This window comes from Aricia agestis, chromosome 4, assembly GCF_905147365.1.
Source record: "Aricia agestis chromosome 4, ilAriAges1.1, whole genome shotgun sequence".
Taxonomy (NCBI): domain Eukaryota; kingdom Metazoa; phylum Arthropoda; class Insecta; order Lepidoptera; family Lycaenidae; genus Aricia; species Aricia agestis.
In genome coordinates, this window is record NC_056409.1 from 13,994,510 (window position 1) to 14,015,916 (window position 21,407).

Sequence of the window (21,407 nt, forward strand, 5' to 3'; positions counted from 1 at the left end):
ATATTGAAATCCATGACTGAAAGGAGTTTATGATATCTTTATTTTCATGTCTTTAGGCAAAATCGTTATTTTGCCTAAAAACATGCAAATGAATTTATTAGACGTTTCTAAAACATGGTCAACGGCGACGATGAATGGTCGTATAATCATTAGTTAGAATAAAATCAGATTTATATGTTATAATATTATCATTAAAGATGTAGAATATTCATAAATAATATTATTTTCCTGAAATTAACTTAATTATCTTCTTATTCCATGTTATTTTTATGTTTGATAGCATTTTAAACAAAAATAAAAAATATTTTTACTATTCGAATTATTCGAAAAATAATTTGGCGAATATTCGAATAATAAAATCGTCGAATATTCGAATAAAACGAGTATTCGAATATTCGAATAACATACCCTAGGCACAGATATAAAGAGGGCCACGTGAAGAGACTTAGTGTAAGTACTCACATACGGTTTTGCTCGATCGAGCAATCACGTAGAGTAAAAACCACGGCTCGAGCTTTCGTCCACACATTCAGCATTGCTCGATAGTTTTACTCCAGTTCCAAGGAAATTAGCTACCAATAATAAAAACTAAGGAAGAGACTGTGTCAAAAAATTTGTCAAGCCGGCTCGATTCGAGCCTTCAAACTGGCTCGATGCGAGCCTTCGAGCTCTGAGTTTTGCGGTCCACACGGTGGTTTTTGCTCGATTTCGAGTAAAACTATCGAGCAAAACTAGTATGTGACTACTTAGCAATAGGCTATTTTTTTTGCGGGAAAATTTACAGTTTCCATCAAATTCCTAATTTACAGGAAGCCGCGCGGAACGTCTAGTATATAATAACTTTTTAACACATTTTGCCTGTTAGACTTTCTAACAGAAAAATCTGTGATATCACATTTATTTATAACTCATAAGTAACACAAATATGTTCAATATCATATTATAAATCCAACATAATATAGCTTTAACCATATAAGTAAGTTCGCTAAAAGCAGGTCACGCTAGTCGAGCTAGGAAGGTCAACGCCTACTATAAAGCTTTTATTGCTAGAAGATTCATCGGTCAAATATAATACGTTAGAATGTATAGTCCGTTGGTTCAGTAGGTCTAAAGAATTTATTTTAGATACGACGACGATCGACGAAATTTTTGAGATATTTAGATTTTTTAAGATAATAAAATCTTTAAAAGTAAAAGCTCTTGGATTTATGTACTCTATTTTTACTCTATATGTACTCTATTTTTAATTTAGATTATTGTATAATGAATAATATAATAATTATATTTTTTCTCATCTTAACGAAGAAATTATGCAAATAGAAATCATGTAAATTGTATGAAAGTGGCTTGTTTACCGTAACATCGATTTTTTTAATTTCACTTTTGTAGTCATTTAAATACAGCTAATATTTTATTGCATTTCTGTTTCTTATTAAGGAAAAATTCGTCGATCTATGTTAAGCCGAAATTAATTCGTAAGACAAAGTTGTGTTAGATTTAATAGCTGGAGAACTTAACTTTTTTACTTCCAAAACGACAGTTATGTAGGATGTAGGATATGTTAGGACTATTTTAACACAACACAGACGACGTGGATTAATGACGTGGGAGAGCCATGCTTCGGCACGAATGGGCCGCTTCGACCGGAGAAATACCACGGACTCACAGAAAACCGGCGTGAAACACTGCTTGCGCTGTGTGTTGCCGAATGAGTTCACCGGGGGCCCAATCCCCTACCCTTTTCCCTTCCCTACCCTCTCCAATTTTCTTCCCTACCCTCTCCTATTCCCTCCCCTACCCTCCCCTATTACCCTAAAAGGCCGGCAACGCACCTGCAGCTCTTCTGATGCTGCGAGTGTCCATGGGCGACGGAAGTTGCTTTCCATCAGGTGGCCCGTTTGCTCGTTTGCCCCCTTATTTCATAAAAAAAAGAAACGAAGTATACAACATCATTAGCTTTCATCAAATTCTGCTCTGTCTGTCTCCTCTTAATTTGCTAGAACCTCAATTATAAGTACTACTTGTAGTTACAAGTACAATAAAAGGATGTTGTGGGTCTGTGCGACCTCAACCTAACGAGTGCGCGAGTGCGCGTGGATAGATAGTCGTTTGAAATCGATCCGCTGCAAACAATCTAAAGCATAAATAATGCAACACCAAGTCGTAGTAGAGTATCATCAGCGATGTACATTTTTGAAAGAGCATTGATATCTTAAACTATGAGAAATACCTAGTGATACATTTTAAAAGAAGCTCAATTACTATAAGCCAATACAGTTAGCAGACGAGTTAGAACGCTGGTTTCCCTTTAAAGCGTGGCGCGTGGTTTATCTTCTTTATTATGGTTTTGTTTTCACTATGGTTCTAGATAGCAAACCATAAATCTAAAGAAGATCATAAATCAATGATTCATCTTACACTGCAGAATGGTGGAATATTCCCTCTCATACGCGCCAAGCAGCTGCAGTGCCAGAGGCCAATATTTGTTCATTGACATTACCAATTAGGCCACGGCCCCACATAGACGTGTATTTGTGACCTCAAATGCAAAGGACGTTGAGTCGAGACCGGTTCCAAACCTCTGTTTATATTATTGAACTGCAATTGCGCTGACCGATATCTCAAGTGCAAATTATTGACCTGACATTACGAGTTCTATGGTATGCCGATATAATCGGCACTAACGTAAATACGAGTATAATAACGATATTAAAAAACGAATCGCGGGCAACATCTCGCAATCATATAGGAATTTGTTTATTGAGCGGTATTTTCCGCAATAAAGATTTCTGTGTTTTACCGGGACCGTATCTTCATAGAAAATTTTGTCTAAATCGGCTTTCGGATCGGATTGGAGCGTAAATAGGTACTTGGTATAAACTGTGGAATCTACGTGAATTTTTAAAAATGCCTATTCCAGCACTCAATTCGTAAGTACTAAGTCCTAATCTCTAGAAACTAAGAAGGGCATTTCACCGTTAACTACTTAATATTGATAAAGCATAATGCATTAAGGCGAAAGGAGAGCAAAACATGATCTAGATTAACCTCATTTCTATCGCTCGACAAACCATTTATCAACATTATTGATGGATATTATCTTACTATACCGATATCGTTTTCATTTAGATTTCCATAACGTGACAGATTTAAGTCTCCCAAGACTGTTCTCAGAAGTAGCGCTATATAGTCTTAGGCATTTAAGCGTTGCACAAATAAAGTCATGGTGGACAATTTTCTCATGTGAGTAATAGCTATAGCACGACACGCGTGTCCGTGTGAAGTGTTGCGCAGGCGCATCCGGCCGGCGACATCAGCAGTAGCTCCGTAAGGAAATCCGATGCCAGATGTACATCCGGTGACCCACACTTAACTCTTAACATCGCAAACTAAATTTGTTAGATCTATAGATTCTACAAAATATAAAATCGTACTTGTCATTATACCGCAAACTTAATTTCAGAACTCTACCATTTTATTATTGTCTTATGTCCCAAAGAACATAATATAACTGTTTCTGGTATTTTCAATAAACTATATTGCAAAATCTATATATATAAAACTCAAAGGACTGACTGATTGACATAGTGATCTATCAACGCACAGCCCAAACCACTGGACGGATCGGGCTGAAATTTGGCATGCATGTAGATGTTATGACGTAGGCATCCGCTAAGAAAGGATTTTGATAAATTCCAACCCCAAGGGGTTCAAATAGGGAATGAAAGTTTGTATATAATAATACTTCTTAACGCGGGCGAAGCCGCGGGCAAAAGCTCGTATACATATAATTGCAAAAAGTACTAAACTGGTTTTGATGACATTTGCTTCACAAAACGTACCAAAATTAAAGGTATTCATAATATTATTGGCTAGACAAGCTTTTCACGACCTTGATTGCAAACACAACAACAGCAACAAACAATCAGGTGAACACAGAGCGATCATCAGTAGATAGTGATTTGTACTTTCACATTGATGTTCTGTGGCCATTCGCTTCGCACGATTTCGGCACTCCACAAGGTCAGACTCTATTAACGATGGCACAGATGTGATGGCATTTAATTACAGTGGGACCTCTAGTCTCTACCTTCTAAATTAACGCAGTAGGTACTATCAGAGAAGTTTATTCATACCCTGACCTACGTAAAGTGGTCGCGTTTTATCAAGCCCAGCTAACCGATCACGAATTATATTGAATTGACATAATTCGACCAAATGACGTGACGTGACGTGACAACTACATATGAATTAATTTCTTCGATGGTACAAGCCTCAGAACAGGGTACAAGCTCTACTGTCAAATTGAAACATAGACTCGTTTACGTTAACGTTATTCATAATTTTTAGCATCTTTACCATAAAGTTAATATACATTCAAAGTATACCTTGCGGAATAGAGCAACAATCTCGAGCTGTCAAACGAAACCGAAATGGATTTATATCTGTGTGTAAAATATGTGTACGTATACACATATTTTACACACAGATATTCACAACCATGATTGAACATGAATTCTATGATATTAAACTGTCAACGTGCCGATAAGTGCCGACTGGACGTCAAAAAAAGAGTTCTGTTGTCATGTATTCTGATGTCACTATCAGTAACACTGCGTGGTAAAAAAAGACGTGTAGTCTTTTTTTACCACGCAGTGTTACTGATAGTGACATCTCGCTTTACATAGGTATCAATTAATTGATGTTGACAGCAACTGCGTTGTGCCGAATTTCGTTTATCGAGAACCGTACATTTTTTAGGATAAAACTTATGTGACTTATGTGACATGTTATTTTCCGTAACCTATACCAAATTCAAATAAAATCGTCTGTATCGTCATGTTTGTTACGATAAAACTAGGCAGATTCACATTCGCATTTATAATATTAGTATCTATCTATTCGTTGTCTCATTGAGTCCAAAGTCTAAAGTTCCACAAGATCTCATTTAATACGAATTTAAGTTCTGTAATTTATTTTCCATCCGAAAGTTGGCCAGCTTTATAGCAGCTTTGACCCTATGACCTTGAATGTCTCGTGGTAAGCCCAAAATATGTGGAGCTTTTATGTGAGGCTGCAATTTGGGTTCAGGTTAAAATCACCTTTTTCTGTATCCACCTTATGAATCAGCCCACATATTTGCAACAGGTATAAAACCTTTGTGGGTTTCACTCGGAGTTCGTAAAAAATGTGTATCCCCGTTCTGGCAGCAGATAACTTTGTGGACGAGTTTAGTATGCGAGTGATAAAAATCTCACTGTACTTGTAATATTTTGTTTATGATATCCGGTTTGATGTATCATATGACTTTTTATGACTGGAATACCTAATGCATCCTAATGTGTGCTGCATTACATGGCTTCAAAGTTCTATGGTCAATAATAAAAAAAAAATATCACTGTAAACTTGTGACATTTTTTTGTATACTCGTAAAACCAAGCCCCTTAGCAACTAACCAACTGGGAACTTCATTATATTTTAACTATTTTAATAGAGAAAATATGGACACTTCATTGATCTACAATTTTTAACCCCCGATAAAAAAGAGGGGTGTTATAATTAGCCACTTAATCTTTCCCGTTTCCACAATGATCTTTTCGGGAATACAAAGTGTCTCCATGATGAATAGTTATTCATCGGCTTAGCGTCGTTAAGCTTAATATTGTTACGTGCTAGGGTTCGAGGATTTGGAGAGAAAGACCTGGTGACTCTCTTGAAGACTTTATTAACACTGCACTAAACACTAGGTCACAACACTTAGCACTAAGTCCAAACACAAATCACTAGGTCCAATCACTAAGCACTATCACTGTCCTAGGTCGTAGCCAAGTCGCAGGTTTCACTGGTTCACTCACTATTGATCACTCCGAAATCGCCTTGTTGAAAGCTCGAAACGAACTGACCTCCGGGCCTGCCTGCGGCTCTTTTTATATGGCGAGACGAATTCCAGAAATTTCCCGATTCACGTAAACAAGTAAACAACCGTGGGAAATTTCTAGGAGGCTCGGGCATGTACCACAATAAAAACTGCCGTCCTTGCGATAAGTGCAGTAAGTTGAATTTGAATTTAGACCTTATGGACTCAGTCATAAGGTCTAAATTCAAACACGCTAACAAATAAAGGGTAAACACGTAAACAAACATTGGACCTTTCTAGAAGGTTCGAGTATGTACTTGCGCACCACGTGTCCATGTACCATGTACCGTAACAATATCATGGATGTAAATGGAATCATCGCTGAAGAATGTAAGTTTACGGCGGGTATCCATTTCGGGTGAACGGTGATGTCATTATAAAAACAATAACTAATGGACCACGGCAGAACGTAACCGCATTTTACACAAAAACTATCCAAACATTTAAAAGAACACAAAAAAGGCGGCTCCTCCTTTCAAAAAAGGTGTGAAGTCACGACTAGAATTCGTTAAATTCGTCGTTAGTTTTTGTTACCTCCTAAAGATGAGCTAGAAAAAATATTTTATTTTCGTATATCTGATACTGGAGGGGATTTGTCTATATCATAGATCTAATTGTTGATAATTCTTTAGCAAAGTGATCGTTTGTTTGCTAAGTTGATGTTTAATCGTCACAAGATTTAAGATTTACGATAAATCAGTAAGGAAGACGGTTAATGGTAGTTATTGTCGACTTGCTGCACGTAAAGATCAAGTCACAGCTCACAGGTCACTGTTGATGATAGTCAAAAGCTTAATTAATCAATGACAAAAAAAAATTAAGGCATAATATTATCATAAACATTTGTTACAACGGTCTATTACACGCAGTAACTACTAAACTGATACTTATTAACACTTCTACTATTGTTTGTCTATCAGAGACTTCTCTGATAGTACATTCTGCTTATAGACAAACAATAGGCATTGATTCATAGGCGCAATTTGGAAGCTTTGTGTCAAAATATCCGACCGGCAGATCACGATAACTAACATTGAATTGACATAATCCGACCAAATTACGTACTAGGTCCGTCATCTGCCTATGTATCAATTTCTTCGATGGTACTAATCTTTTGGAATACCGTTTTGGGTTTACGATCCATAGTCCGATCACGGAGCATGTCGCGTACATTGACCTACACATAACACACCTCTTCCACCGGCGCACGAAGTATAATTGCTATCTCGTTTTTTACAAAGGTGCGCGATATGAGCGGGATGAATCAATGCACCATCGAGGAAATTGATTCGGAGCCAGTTGACGGACCTAAATTATTTGGTTGGCTTATGTCAATTCAATTCTATTCGTCATCTGTCAGATATGATAGATATGCATTCCACAAAATCATGAATGTCCCTCATCTGCTTCTGAATAAATTTTCCTACTAGTTTCTCCTGTCTCCAACGCAATATAATATACGTACCGAATTCCGCCTCGCAGTCGGTGTAGTCGTGGTTGCAGTCGATGGTGTATGCGGCCGCGCTGGCGACGGCGCAGGCGACAGCGCACCACAGCGCGAGCGCGCGCACGCGACTGGCCATCACCGCGCCATCTGGTGGAAAATCACATTCTTAATAAATATGAGAAACATGAAACTGGTTTAGTAGTAGAGAATGTAGAGAAAAGAAATCAGAGTCTTTAAAATGGCCGATGTCAATTTATTATTTATTGTTATCGACTGAATTTACGATAACAAAGAAGTTAATTCATTTCAAAACTTTGTTACCACAATTAATGTATATTTAATAACAAATTATAATTGCTTTACTATCAGTCTTCCATCAATTTAAGCATATGTATTGAAGTAGCGTAACGGACGTGTTTAAGCGCTACTCACAGGTGTAAAAACGCCATCACAATTCACAATTATCTACAGACTCTGCAAATTTTTGCAAAAATCTTATATTCACAAACCAGAACAATCATCGTTATTCATCAGATGTTGAGTTCATCAGTACAATACAAGTCATCAGTCATGAAGGCGTAAAACCTGTGACATATGGGTCAGTGTACCAGAGCCCCACCGTGGGCGTCATTGTGTTGTTATCAATCAAAATGTATTATGTAACTGAGTTTCCCTTTCAATGAGGTAATGTCTTGACCTGTTTAAAGCTCATAAATATGTTAATCACACGATTTTCACCCTTTGGTTAGTTGGAAAATGATATAGATTGTCATGAAACTTTAATTAAAGGATATTTAATTAGAAATTAATATATCACGAACTTTGTACTGCAATTTCTAATAATTCAGGAGAAAAATGTAACTTTTTTTGGCGACACTTTTTTTTTTTTAATTGGGACGACTGTGGACGACAAGTGAGTAAACGGCTCAACTGATGGAAAAAAACTACCGTCACCCATGGACTCCGTGGAATTTGTATTCTGTGCCCATGGACACTCGCATCAAACACATCAGAAGTGTTGCAGGTGCGTTGCCGGCCTTTTAAAAATAGGAAAAATTGAATGTTTGCAAGTTGTATTGGTCCGGAAATACTGCTGGCGACATAATTTTATTGTGCGTGCCAGATAGTTACGGTCTACGCGAAAAACGTACTGTAAAAGACTTGCAATGCGTTATATTAAATCCATACATATTTAACTACGTCATCGAAATTGTTGACTGCAAGTTTTCTAAAGTATCCTAATGGATGACATGGCAAATGGAAGTGACTCGCGTCTCTCGCGGTCGGAAACTCCCAAAGTTTTTGCACATCACTTTCGCTAAACATGAATAGATAGCTTCCTAGCTCTAGACATTGTCTGTTCTAAATCATCTCGATTCTCGCTACTTTCATTTGAATATCTTGAATAAAGTTAGCATACAGCTACTTTGAACAAATAAAAGAACGAACGAAACGGAGGAAAATTTTGTGTACCTACGTAAAGCTTGGCTTGTACAAGTTTTAGAAGTTTGCCGTTGTTTAAGAGGATTCCACACCGCCCTTTTTTCCATACAAACGTTGTCCCCTGTTTCCTCCCTGGATAATGCTAGTAGAGTTATAATTTTTTTCCTGAATATCTACGGCCACTAATACAATGTCCCTATGTTTTCTTTTTTTTTTTCATAATTTAATTATTAAATATGATATGAACGTTCAAAAACCCAAAAAAATGGCCAGATTTTCCACTGTGTTCAAACGTCCAGAAAACAGATTTGGCTAGATTATACAAAAAAAGCAAAACATAGGAACACAGCTCAAGCCTTTTTTTAATCTTTAATGAAAAAAGTACTTAAATCGGTTAAGTTTTGGAGAAGGAATCAGGGGAGAACGAATCGTTGATTTTCTGGATTTTCTGCAGTTGTCTCTATCGCGTTCTGCGGTATAGGCTTGAGGTAAGGGAGACAGCTATAGATATTACACGTACTTTTTTTTCATTTCTCTAGCCCCTGTTGTATCCTCTTAATGACACGGAAAAGTCCTTTACAAATAACGACAGACATTAGGTATATGCAGCCATAATTTTACCATGTAAACAGAATATTTATTATTCTCTTATACCTTAACCTAGTAACCTTGTACTAGATATAACATAATAATCTTAATAAAAAATTGAGAATTCTCACGTTTTAGACATTAATTAGTTGAATACAGATCGTCGTGATATATTAACACAATTTAAATTAACCTAGTTACCAAGTGTTAGATAAGTACTTAACTTTTATTTACAATTTAATATACTTATATATAATTTTATAGGTAGAGCTGGTAATTAGGGGCAGAGAAGAAATATAAAAAAATCGGCCAAGTGCGAGTTGGACTTGGTGAACGAAGGATTCCGCAGCAGCAATAAGGTTTATTTTTATGAAATTAAAAGGTTTTTGATTTATTTTTATAAGTCAGTTGATTTAGTGAAAGTTAAATTAAGGTTTATGACATTTATGACGCATAAAACAAACTACTTGCTAGATCTCGTTCAAACCAATTTTCGTTGGTAGTTTTTATAGTAATGTGTACATTATGCTGTAGCATATATTATTTTTTTAGACTTATTATGCCCCTACTTTAGAAGTTAGAGGGGGGGACACACACATTTTACCAATTTGGAAGAGTCTCTCTCGAAAACTATTCAGGTTAGAAAAAAATTATATTAAAAACCTCAATATGATTTTTAAAGACCTATCCATAGATAGATACACCACTCGCATTAGTTACATGAATTTTTATTTGTTTCAGTTGGACCTATGGGGACCCCTAAAATTTTTAATAATTTTTCACAGACTACATCTACTTACCAACTTTCAATAGTATAGCTCTTATAGTTTCGGAGAAAAGTGGCTGTGACATGCGGACGGACAGACAGACAGATAGATATGAAGAATCTATAAGGGTTCCGTTTTTTGCCATTTGGCTACGGATCCCTTAAAATATATGGGTACTGAATTGCAATAAGGTCAAAACTCAATATTCTCAGTCAAAACTCTCATTCAAATTGAATTAAGTACATTTTTTTTGGAGCAAACGGAAAGAGTATTTAATTGTGATTAAACAATTAACATTTAGGCATACTGCATACCTTTACCATTTTAAGCGACTTCCAAAAAGGAGGAGGTTATAACTTGTACTGTCTATTTTACTAGCTATTACAATTCAATGTGATACGAAAAAAGTTTTATTGAAAATTTAATACAAAGGTATTTTAAACAAAGTATAGACAAAATACAAAAAATCGGCCAAGTGCGAGTCGGACTCGCGCACGAAGAGTTCCGTACTGTTATAGAGCAAACATAGACCAAAAATTGTGTTTTTGTATGGGAGCCCCCCTTAATTTTTTATTTTATTTTAATATTATTCTTAAATATTGAAGTAGATAAACATATAATTAAGGCCTTTGTGAAAATATCAAATGCCTACCTGTTGCCATTATTAATATCGAGCAAAAAAGGCCAAAAAAATCACGCTTATTGTATGGGAGCCCCCTTTAAATATTAATTATATTTTGTTTTTAGTATTTGTTGTTAAAGCGGCAATAGATATACACAATCTGTGAAAATTTCAGAACTTTAGCTATAGCGGTTCTTGAGATACAGCCTGGAGACAAACAGACGGACAGACAGACATCGAAGTCTCATGAATAGGGTCCCGTTTTCACCCTTTGGGTACGGAACCCTAACAAGGTATTTTCGCTGCATGATTTAAGACCTAGGCGCCAGTAGAAAATTAGGTACCTAACTAACAACTTATATGCTAAGTACCTACGAATAATAAAAACTAAGGAATCGTAACTCCCATACTATTACCGTTTTAAATTTGGTTCCTTTTGATCTGTCATGTAATGTCAGCCTAGTACCGCTCAAGGTCACCTAAATATTGCAAATGTATTGAAATGTGTACCTAAGGTACACTTTTTTGACAAGTATTGTGGAGCATGTTTTTTGACGGAGTTACTTTTCCTTAGTTTTTATTATTCGTAGCTAAGTACTCACATGTGGTTTTGCCCGATAGTTTTACTCCAAATCGAGCAATAATGACCGCAAAACTGACAGCTCGAAGGCTCGCTTCGAGCCGGCTCGATGGAATTAAATATGTCAAATATGTCATTTCCCTCGATTCGGAGTAAAACTATCGAGCAAAACCGTATGTGAGTACTTAGCAATAGGCTATAAAACCTATACAATTGCTATAAAATAGTCATCTTTAATCTTTATTGGATCATTTAAATCAATTACATAAATGATTTAATCTAAATGCATAAAATTGTTATTGTAATGTGCAATACAGTAAGAAACTCGTAGTATTTGTATTGTTCTCACACGGCGGCGCGCAGACCTACTTTGCACAACGCTGTGAAAACACCTGCCAATTGGGGACGATTTCTTAACATAATCTTCTCATACCTCAACTATTGTGCTTTAAACGCATTTGCGTTTAGACCTAGTCTAGATCTCCTGGATAGGATGCTTATTAAGGTTTTATAATAATCGTTACGACCCGCGGAAGGTTCCAACGGTACTAATCTTTTTTTTTTTATGAAAGAAGGGGGCAAACGAGCAAACGGGTCACCTGATGGAAAGCAACTTCCGTCACCCATGGACACTCGCAGCATCAGAAGAGCTGCAGGTGCGTTGCCGGCCTTTTAAGAGGGAATAGAGTAATAGGGGACGGTAGGGATGGGAAGGGAAGGGAATAGGGGAGGATAGGGAAGGGAATTGGGCATCCGGTAAACTCACTCACTCGGCGAAACACAGCGCAAGCGCTGTTTCACGCCGGTTTTCTATGAGAACGTGGTATTTCTCCGGTCGATCCGGCCCATTCATGCCAAAGCATGGCTCTCCCACGTATAAAATTTGAATAGGTTCAAGGAAAATATATTTTAAATTTTAATAAAAGGTGCGACAGTACCTACAATAAAATGTATCGCTACAGCTAGTTATAATAATACTTTCAGGTAAAAATCTTGAACATTAGTGAAGTTTTTATTCGATTCCTATAATATTTTATTGTTTTATTTATACAATAATAAATTATTTAATTATTGTTTACAAATTTTAGTTGCATGATAATTTATTAGACAAGTAATGAGAACAGTTTAAATTCAATTACTTAGATACTATAAAAGTAAAAGCATATTTTAAGTTTACATCTGGGAAAGCGATTTACTTGAATTAAAGATTGAAAACAGTAGCAGCAATTTTTTAAAATTTTACAACAATTTCACCGGTATTTATATTAATATATTTCAATGCGAATAACATACCTAAAACACATCCAACTTTTTTCCTCTGCTAATTAGCTTGTTTTTCACATACCATGAGATTAGAGGAAAATTTCCAACAACTCTATGTAGAGCGTGGGCTTACGGTGGGCATGCGCGAAGAATTTCATTAACTGTTTTGCGTGAATTAAAAAAAACAAAATGGTCGCGACTCGCGTGTTTCTTAACCGATGGTTCCCACGATCACAATACACATTTTTTCTTGTCTAATCGGTCAAAGAGATTTCGTAACTTATTGTGTACGAAACCACCATTGTTCGTATTGAATTATTTACATTATTAACTTGAGACGGAGGTATATATATAATACATTCGGAATGAGATAAATATGTTCTGTTATGATTTTAGACGGTTATAGGCACTCAATGGTTTTAACCGGCTTGATAATTAGTACAACGTAGTACATACTGTTTTTATTTTTTCGCGTCATTTGATATCAACTTCTCATTAAAATTTAGTCTTAGACTGGGTTGCACCAGCTAACTTTAACTTTAACTGTAACTTTAACTACAGTGCAAAATGTTAAAGTTTAATATGGCGTCCTTACCTCCGCTCATACGTGAATTTCTCCGGTTAAAGTTAAAGCTACAGGACGCCATATTTAACTATAAAAATAACTTTAGTTAAACTTTAACTTTAACCACGCCTCTGGTGCAACCCAACCTTAGTTTCTTCTTCAATGTAGCCTATTTTTACCTATTACTAAAATTTAAAATATGACCATACCTAGTGATGTGGTAGACTTGTTAAATACGCATGTGTCAGAAATGGCGTACCACATACATGCTTAAAATTAAAAAAATAACTGATTTTATGTACTTGTACCTAATATTGAAAATGGAATAATAGTTGGTTACAAATCCAGCGGTTTAAAACAGGTATTGTGTCTAACTTGTTATTGAACGTTTTAGTGACGACTCGAATTGTTTCCATTTGGGTATCTTCGATCTCTCGCCTCAAACAGAGCGAGACAACTCTGTTACTTGTGAAATATAGGGTTTCTAGGTTTATCTTGTAAAGGACACTAAAGTAGTTAAAAAAGGTTTTACACATTTTTGAATAAAAACTTTCTAAAGTAGGCATATTATTTGGCGATGTAGTAAATAATTATCCAATGCACTACCTAATTCTTAAGTATAGCAGAGTAAGTAATGATGTTTGATGAAATTATTCTTTATTCATACACCACAGAGTGAAGGTAGTACGACCTATTATATCTTTGTGGAAAACTCCTTTCTGGAAGTCGGATAACCCATCAATTGGGGATTGGAGTTAAAAAAAATAAGTTATTTCCAGTAACATTAATTTACCGCTACGCGGTAAAAGATTTTGGCATGTCCATGCTGCTAGCTAATAAATGGTTGTCAAAATGAGAATGAGCTAAATTATTATTCACTTGTCACTCTTCATGAGTTGCGGGCTGCAATATTTATCATCTTTTCTTTAAAAAAAAAACATAAAACTTTTGCGATTGTCGGTTCACAATAATTCGTACTTGTGATGAAAGCAGACACTTGCGGGCACTAAGTAATAAAAAGCGCCGTTACTTTTACAGTAACAGATAAATTATACTTATCATGGAACATGGCGAAATAACTTAAATAACAGTGGGTTAAGTTAACAGTAAAGTCTTTTGAATTTAGATCAATATTCTAAGTTACTGAAAATTTGAAGAAAAATATTTCTTTTAATTTTGATCATTGAACATAATAAAACGTTATTACTATTACGCCATCAAAGTTTATAGTTTCTTACAAATATAATTTGTATACAATAATAAGTAGAGTCTTTATTTAGAGAATTTATTTACCGTTTTTGCTTTAAATAACATTCAATTGTTGTACTACAATATTTAATTATTTGTAGAGTCCGTGTATAGTCAACCGATTGCACATTCGATGATCTGTCTTCACACGCATTTCTAACAGAGTCGTGACTTTTGTAACTAGCGACCTTTTGGTTCCACACAGCAAAAAGTGAGTGTACCAAGCACTGACATAGTAAGTACTACGTACTAGACTCGACAACGCAACGCAATGCTTGGTCACATTCAACGTAATCTATATAGCAGCAGTGCACTTAGTCGCCCGCGAGCTCTTCTGCGCGCCAGACGTACCACAATCAAAAACGAAACCAAAAAAAGTCGCAAAAATGCCTAGTTGTGGGTTAAGATGCTGCAAAAATGATTCCAGTAACACTTCCAAATGCAACGGAATAACATTTCATCGGTATTAGCATTCTTATTTAATTATTTTCAATTAAAATACGAACATTCAATTACTAGGCGAAGACGCGCGCCATTTTGAATTGTCATAGAGTAGTAGATTCAGAGTGTAATGTAGGCAGAATACAGATCTATGATAAGACGACGATGAATGAAGTACTTACTCACGTAGACGAGTTTGTATTTTGGTAATATGTATTTAAAATATTACGTACATTATACATGCGTACATTATAATAATTTTATTATGGTACATATTTGAAAATATTTAAGTAATTTAAATAAGGTAATTAGCTATAGTGGACTATGGATCCATATTAATTATAAATTTTATAAAAAAGTGAATTTTTATTTTTATTTTATCCACTTACTCAAATAGATTCTGCATTCATCCGAGTGTAGGCACTAGGCACAAAACTTGTCACTTCTGCGGTACTGATCTATAGCAATCACCGCCCCGCCTCCCACCCCGCTCATGCCTCAAGTGCGACATGTTTTTAGTTCGCAATAGCTGCTCTAGTACGTAGTACTTACTACCTCAGTGGTACCAAATCATATATTTCTTTGAGAATGGAATATTTACTCTATGTTTGAATCACATTAGCTTCAAAGAGTTTGAAATTGCTAGTAAGTGTATGCTACCACTACTTATGATAGATTTTATATTTTTCAAGTAAAAAGGTGTTTCAGAAAGTACCTAATAAATACTTTTATATAATTCCATTTGTTATGCAGTGTTGTAAACTCTCCTCGGTTATTGTCTGAATATTTTTATTGCATAACATTTTTGCATTGTTGTTCAGTTGGCATGAAGTACTATAGTGGAAAACATCCTCAGAATTTTAGTCAACTTATGGTCCAAAACAATTTTAGTTACATTATAATATGAAGTTTTTTGACTCGTCTCGTGGTCATTATAAGCGCAAATCAAATAGGATTGCATTAATTACGTATAGCACAGGTCGCTAACTTTTAATCGACTTCATGAAAAGGCAGGTTAAATTGTTGACTATGGTATATTATATTTTTACTTTTTACCTCTGAGTCAGACCTTAGCCAATAACATACAGACGATTCTCATAAAACGCTGATCTAAACAACTAAAGATTCTTGTATAGTATGTATAGATAGTATGTATAGTATGTATAATATAGTATGTATCAAATGATTCTTGTATCACACACATAATTTCCACGTTCTAATGTAGTTTTTCTCGAATATAACCTGTGGGAAAGGCTAAAAAACAAATCTCTCTAATTATATTCGTCTTGTGTCACAGTAGTCGATACGGATGACGAAGGAATGTCCGTAAGTAACATTCGATAGGTCATCGCGTATGTATGTTAATATAGTACGTAGTTTGACTGGTTACATGCGCGCGCGGCACTGGCATACTAATTTATAGTCCCGTATGCCGCGGTGTATGACATCAAATATTGAATAATATTTTCATTGATGTACGTCATATATCCATACTCGTACAGGTGGAGACTTTGCACCACACTGTTTTTCTGAACAACTATAGTTACTTTAATCTTGGTTATAACCAAAATGTTTATAATTTAGGTTTTATAAAGTTAGGTACTTTATAAACTTATCTAAACAAAACTTCCTGTGTATTCAGGTTTTTTAATATAACTTTATCAATAAAGAATAAGCTCTTACTGCCACAATCAGAGATATATAATGAAAACTTTACTACTAACTTTAATTTAATGAAAAATTTGTCTGAAAATGTATGAGTTTTTGTCGATATCTCCATTACAAGTGAAGTGAATCATAAAATTCGTCTGAGAGCGGCTACTTATTAAAAGTACTATCTTAGCGCCTTGGAATCATAATGATTTAAATAATGATAGAGAAAGGGAATGCAAATCGTGAAACACGTTCACATGAGTAGGGTAGACTGGGTACGGTTGTGACAATTTTGGTTTGGAAGACAATAATTTTGTTGATTTTACAGCTAGCTAGGAAAATTTTGTCACAAACCATAGTTTATTTATTTGTCTACATAAAAATACTAATATATCATGCTAAAATGCGATGTATTAGTCATGGAATCAAATATAAAAGAAAGAGGGAAATTGTCACAACCGACCACAACCCAAGGACGGTTGTGACAGTGGTTGTGGTCAGTAGTGACACCTTCAAAAAAATTATTTATATGATTTTTTTCATTAAAAATGTACCATAAAACATCATTATCTTATTCTAAACAAATTCATCTCGCGTATCAAAACATAGTCTATTTCTAAACATATTTATCGACCAAAACAACGACATCCGATTCATATGATGAATTTCGCCGTTATCTGTAAATAAGTCCTACATTTGACTTTTTCGTAAGTATTTTCGTATTGACTGATATTATCCTGCGCTCGTTTGGTCTTCTGCAAGCGTTTTTAGGCCATCTAAGAAAAAAATATAGGACAAATGTATGTCACAACCCATAAGATTTGTCACAACCGTACCCAACACAGAATTTCAATTATCAAACAAGTGCCACGAATCGGCTAAACGATTTACGTAAAAAATAATCACTTGTAGTTAACTACTAATGATCAACTTATAATAAGAAAATACACGACATAGGTTATTTGTATGCAAAAAATAGTAAACATTAAAATAAATCAAGCAAGAAAACTTACTTTTGACTGTTAAAAAGCAATGAAGGCCCCTAATAACGTTATCGTCAAGTGCTGGCGGAAGCATTGTTAGGAGAAGCATTCAGACTTGCAAGACGCGTCTTTCTCTTTTAGCACCCGTCCCCATATTCCGTATAGTTTCGCTGTTATGACGACTGTCACAACCGTACCCAGTCTACCCTACTTAATATTCTGGTTTTTTCGCTTTTTCGCAAAGAATGTAGAGCAAAACCGACTGCAAGTGATCACAGTGAAACCTGCAGATATCCGCCCGCGGTAATCGACGACGACAAATACCGCCTTTCGTACTTTTTTATATAAAATAATGGGGCAAACCAGCAAACGGGTCACCTGATGGAAAGCGACTACCGTCGCCCATGGACACTCGCAACATTAAAAGAGCTGCAGCTGCGTTGCTTTCTTAAGGCCTTTTAAGAGGGAAAACGCTCTTGCACTTCTTGAAGGTTTGCAGGTCGTATTGGTCCGGAAATTTTTATGCGCAAAGGGTCCATTTCTCATTATTCATTACTATATTCCCTGTATCTATCCGTCTGCGCATAATGCCTATGTTTGTCACTACCTCTATGCATCTTCTTAACCTTGACAGCTTGATAGTTATCAGTTATCACTTCCGCTGATTTTATATTGCCAATTGCCGGTCCAAGAGTACTAAAATCAGACTATTTAATTATTTATTTGTTTTTTGGCGTTTTGTAGTTTGTACGTTACAGACGGTGCTATAATCTTCATCTCCGATGCTATAATTTGGCTGCAGCGATATCGATTTTTCTCAACAATGACTAGAGCTAAGAAATTAAAGTTCGTTGTCAGTATTCATCATGTCTTTATCTTTGAATTACCTGTAGCATAATACGATTGGTCAACTTTTATAACACATAATAATTAAATCAAAAAGACCTCTGTGAAAACAGAGGTTCTAATTTTGCCAACAGAGGAGAGTGAAAAGCTTCCAAAATTTGTACATAGATTAGTTCAAGAATACACTATCATTTGGCTATAGCTTATATGAAATATATTTATGCTTTTTAAATTACGCGACAAAAACCATTTTGTCGCTTACGCCCTTTCTATTTCTTGCTGTTCCATTTCTTGGCCCGGTCTCTCTTAGAAAACAAGCGATCTAAAACATATCTACAACGATTTTTTACTTTAACACGGCGTCACCTTAATCAGTGCGGGTTTTAGTAGGTACTACCAGCGGCCTGAGCGTGATTTCGGCGTCCCTTTTTTATCCGGTCACTACTCAGCGTCGCCCCCCCCCAACGCCGCTACTGCTTTTAATCTTTATTAATATTAATCCGTTAATCCCTTCCTGTGATATAATTGAGTTTATGTTCATTGTTTCTTACAACACAATATACACCGTGGAATGTTTAAGAACTGTGACAATAAACATCATTAGATTATACGAAATGTACCGTTGAACGTCGGACAGTTCAGTTTCGAACGTAAACACCTATGTTATGTAAACGACATGCCTCGCTCGCGTGCCTCGCCGCATTACCACTTTGAACTATGGGGGTGATGAGCCACGCGCGATTCTAGACTCTATTACCGAGAATTAAGAGCTTACGAGATGCAGTAGAGTTGAGCAAGAGTGATGGAAAAATGCAGGTACATTTATTTGTCTGCTGAGATCCGACAGCTATATGGAGGCTTCAACTTGTATGATAGAAGGATGAAATTTCTACAACTGTTTATAAATAACTCTCATAATAGAAACTATACTTGTGTTACAACTTGAAGCCTAACCTAGTACCTAATATCAGTTACTATTTAAGACCTAATAAGTTTAAATAGTGCGTGGTCTCTATTATTAAATAGGAACGTCAAAATTACCGACCGATACTAGCTAGAGTGAGCTATGTTATTTATTCTTAACCTTATTAAAATTGTCAACAGTCTTTAGAGATATCTAAAGTTATATTTTTACTGACTTTTAAACTGCAAAGTACAATAGGCTCAATGCAATGAGTGAAAAGACAGATTCATGAACATGAATCATGGTTATTCCCGATTTTTTTAATTTATCTTCTTTAAGATTCATAAAAGGCGACAATTTAGAATTTAGAATAATATTTTATTCATGCTCGACTCGATACTCTACAATCTACATTATCACCACTCATATATCAATCAATCGTGGTATTATAAAAATTAACATAGCTGCATACGATTATCGTCTTATTAATTTCATTAATAATAAATTATAATGGAACTTATAACCAGTCCAAAAATAATTGGGACATTTTCGATACCTACATAATTTCCCATAACATTATTATGTATTTATTAGTTTGATAGCTCTTTATTAATTATATATACTGCATAACTATTAAATGTAGGCCTTGAAAAATATTTCCTTCCTTGATGTTATTTCTCGATCTATAATAAATACTGCGGATATTAAATAAGGTGTCGCACAATCTTTGTAATCGCTTTGTAAAAAAACCGAGTTTTTTTAGCTTTATTTACTTTCCAATTTTAATTAACTTAGAAAATAATCAAAACATGGGAAAAAATCATTAATCATTATACATTACAATCGGTGAGACGTCCTCAGCCCCCGTAGACAAGTGGCAAAACGCTAACGCTAAAGCTAACGCTAGCGCGAAGCGCTAGCGCTACAAAATGTATGGATTTGACATTAGTATTCGCTAGCGAAGCGATGACTTATGTCAAATCGCATACATTTTGTAGCGCTAGCGTTAGCGTTAGCGTTAGCGCTTTGCCACTTGTCTACAGGCCCAGGTTTCAGAAAAAACCGACGCTAAAAAACCTATTTCTCGGAGTCATAAACTCATAAATAAAAACTACCTTGCTGGCGTTGAAAGGAATACGTTATTTTATAGTCAGCCCAGACTATTTGCGATTGAATGTTTCCCTTCGCACTCAAAACCCTTGCTCATTGCGAGGGGTCTCTATAGAGCCCTCGGCGCGTCTGCTGAGGGCTCACGCACACGCACACCTCCGGCCCTTTCAGATGTCTTCCCTTCAAAGGACGTTGATTAAAATTATTTAAATGCGCCCTTCTATTCGCCAGGACTATTGCATAACGAGCTAGTATATTGCCTTCAATTAAAAGTTCGGGCGAACGATAAACATGTTTACATGTAGGCTCTACTCATACAGTTTATAGATATACCAATAAAATTATTGTCTTATGCTGCAACCGAAATAAGAAGTCCAAAACTGGCTTAGGAGCTTGTTATGCATTTCTATGACCATTGACCTAGCTATGTTTATATAATATGCACTTATTTTTCTAAAACATTCGTTCCGCTGTTTTTAAGTTGCGGAACGGATCGCAGACGCTTCAGTAGGTTTCTACCATTTCTACAAACACTTTTTTAACTGGAGTACTCCTTACAACATCCCTTTCTATCATACAATACGCACCCAATTTTTTGTTCAACGCTAAACGTTAATTGCTCAGGTTTATAGGCGTGAAACATGTAACGCAGGACGTGCCGCGCTTACGTAGCGACTAGCGACGTAACGCGCCACCACGATATTAGCATAATGTAATTGTAACAATATTAAAGTTCATAATATCTTAACAACTTGAATTGCTTTAATAAATATCGAATGCACATAAATTACCACAATTCCATAAGTAATTCGTATACTTAACAAAAACATTTACTTAGTTTTAAAATAAATGAAAACGTGAGTGGATGAACCAGAATCCAGATATTTTTATAACATAAAGAAAATTACTCATTTTTTCCCTTAGGTATAATTAGAATAAACCTTGTAACTAGTAGTATAGTAAGTATATTTCATATTCTGGATAAATAGAAACCACATTTTTTTATTTCAAATTTTTTCCTCCTAAAGCC

At 35.5% G+C, this 21,407-nt stretch overlaps 1 protein-coding gene across 3 annotated transcripts in view; it reads right to left on the reverse strand.

The window, feature by feature from the left end:
- Positions 1-21,407, reverse strand: part of LOC121725842 (putative epidermal cell surface receptor) — a 33,201-nt gene that overhangs the window by 10,843 nt on the left and 951 nt on the right. For all 3 annotated transcript variants that reach the window (XM_042112958.1, XM_042112957.1, XM_042112956.1), the window contains exon 2: positions 7,383-7,511. In XM_042112958.1, the coding sequence (XP_041968892.1) occupies positions 7,383-7,500 (118 nt within the window). In that variant the 5' untranslated portion in view covers positions 7,501-7,511. The remainder of the gene's footprint in view (positions 1-7,382; positions 7,512-21,407) is intronic.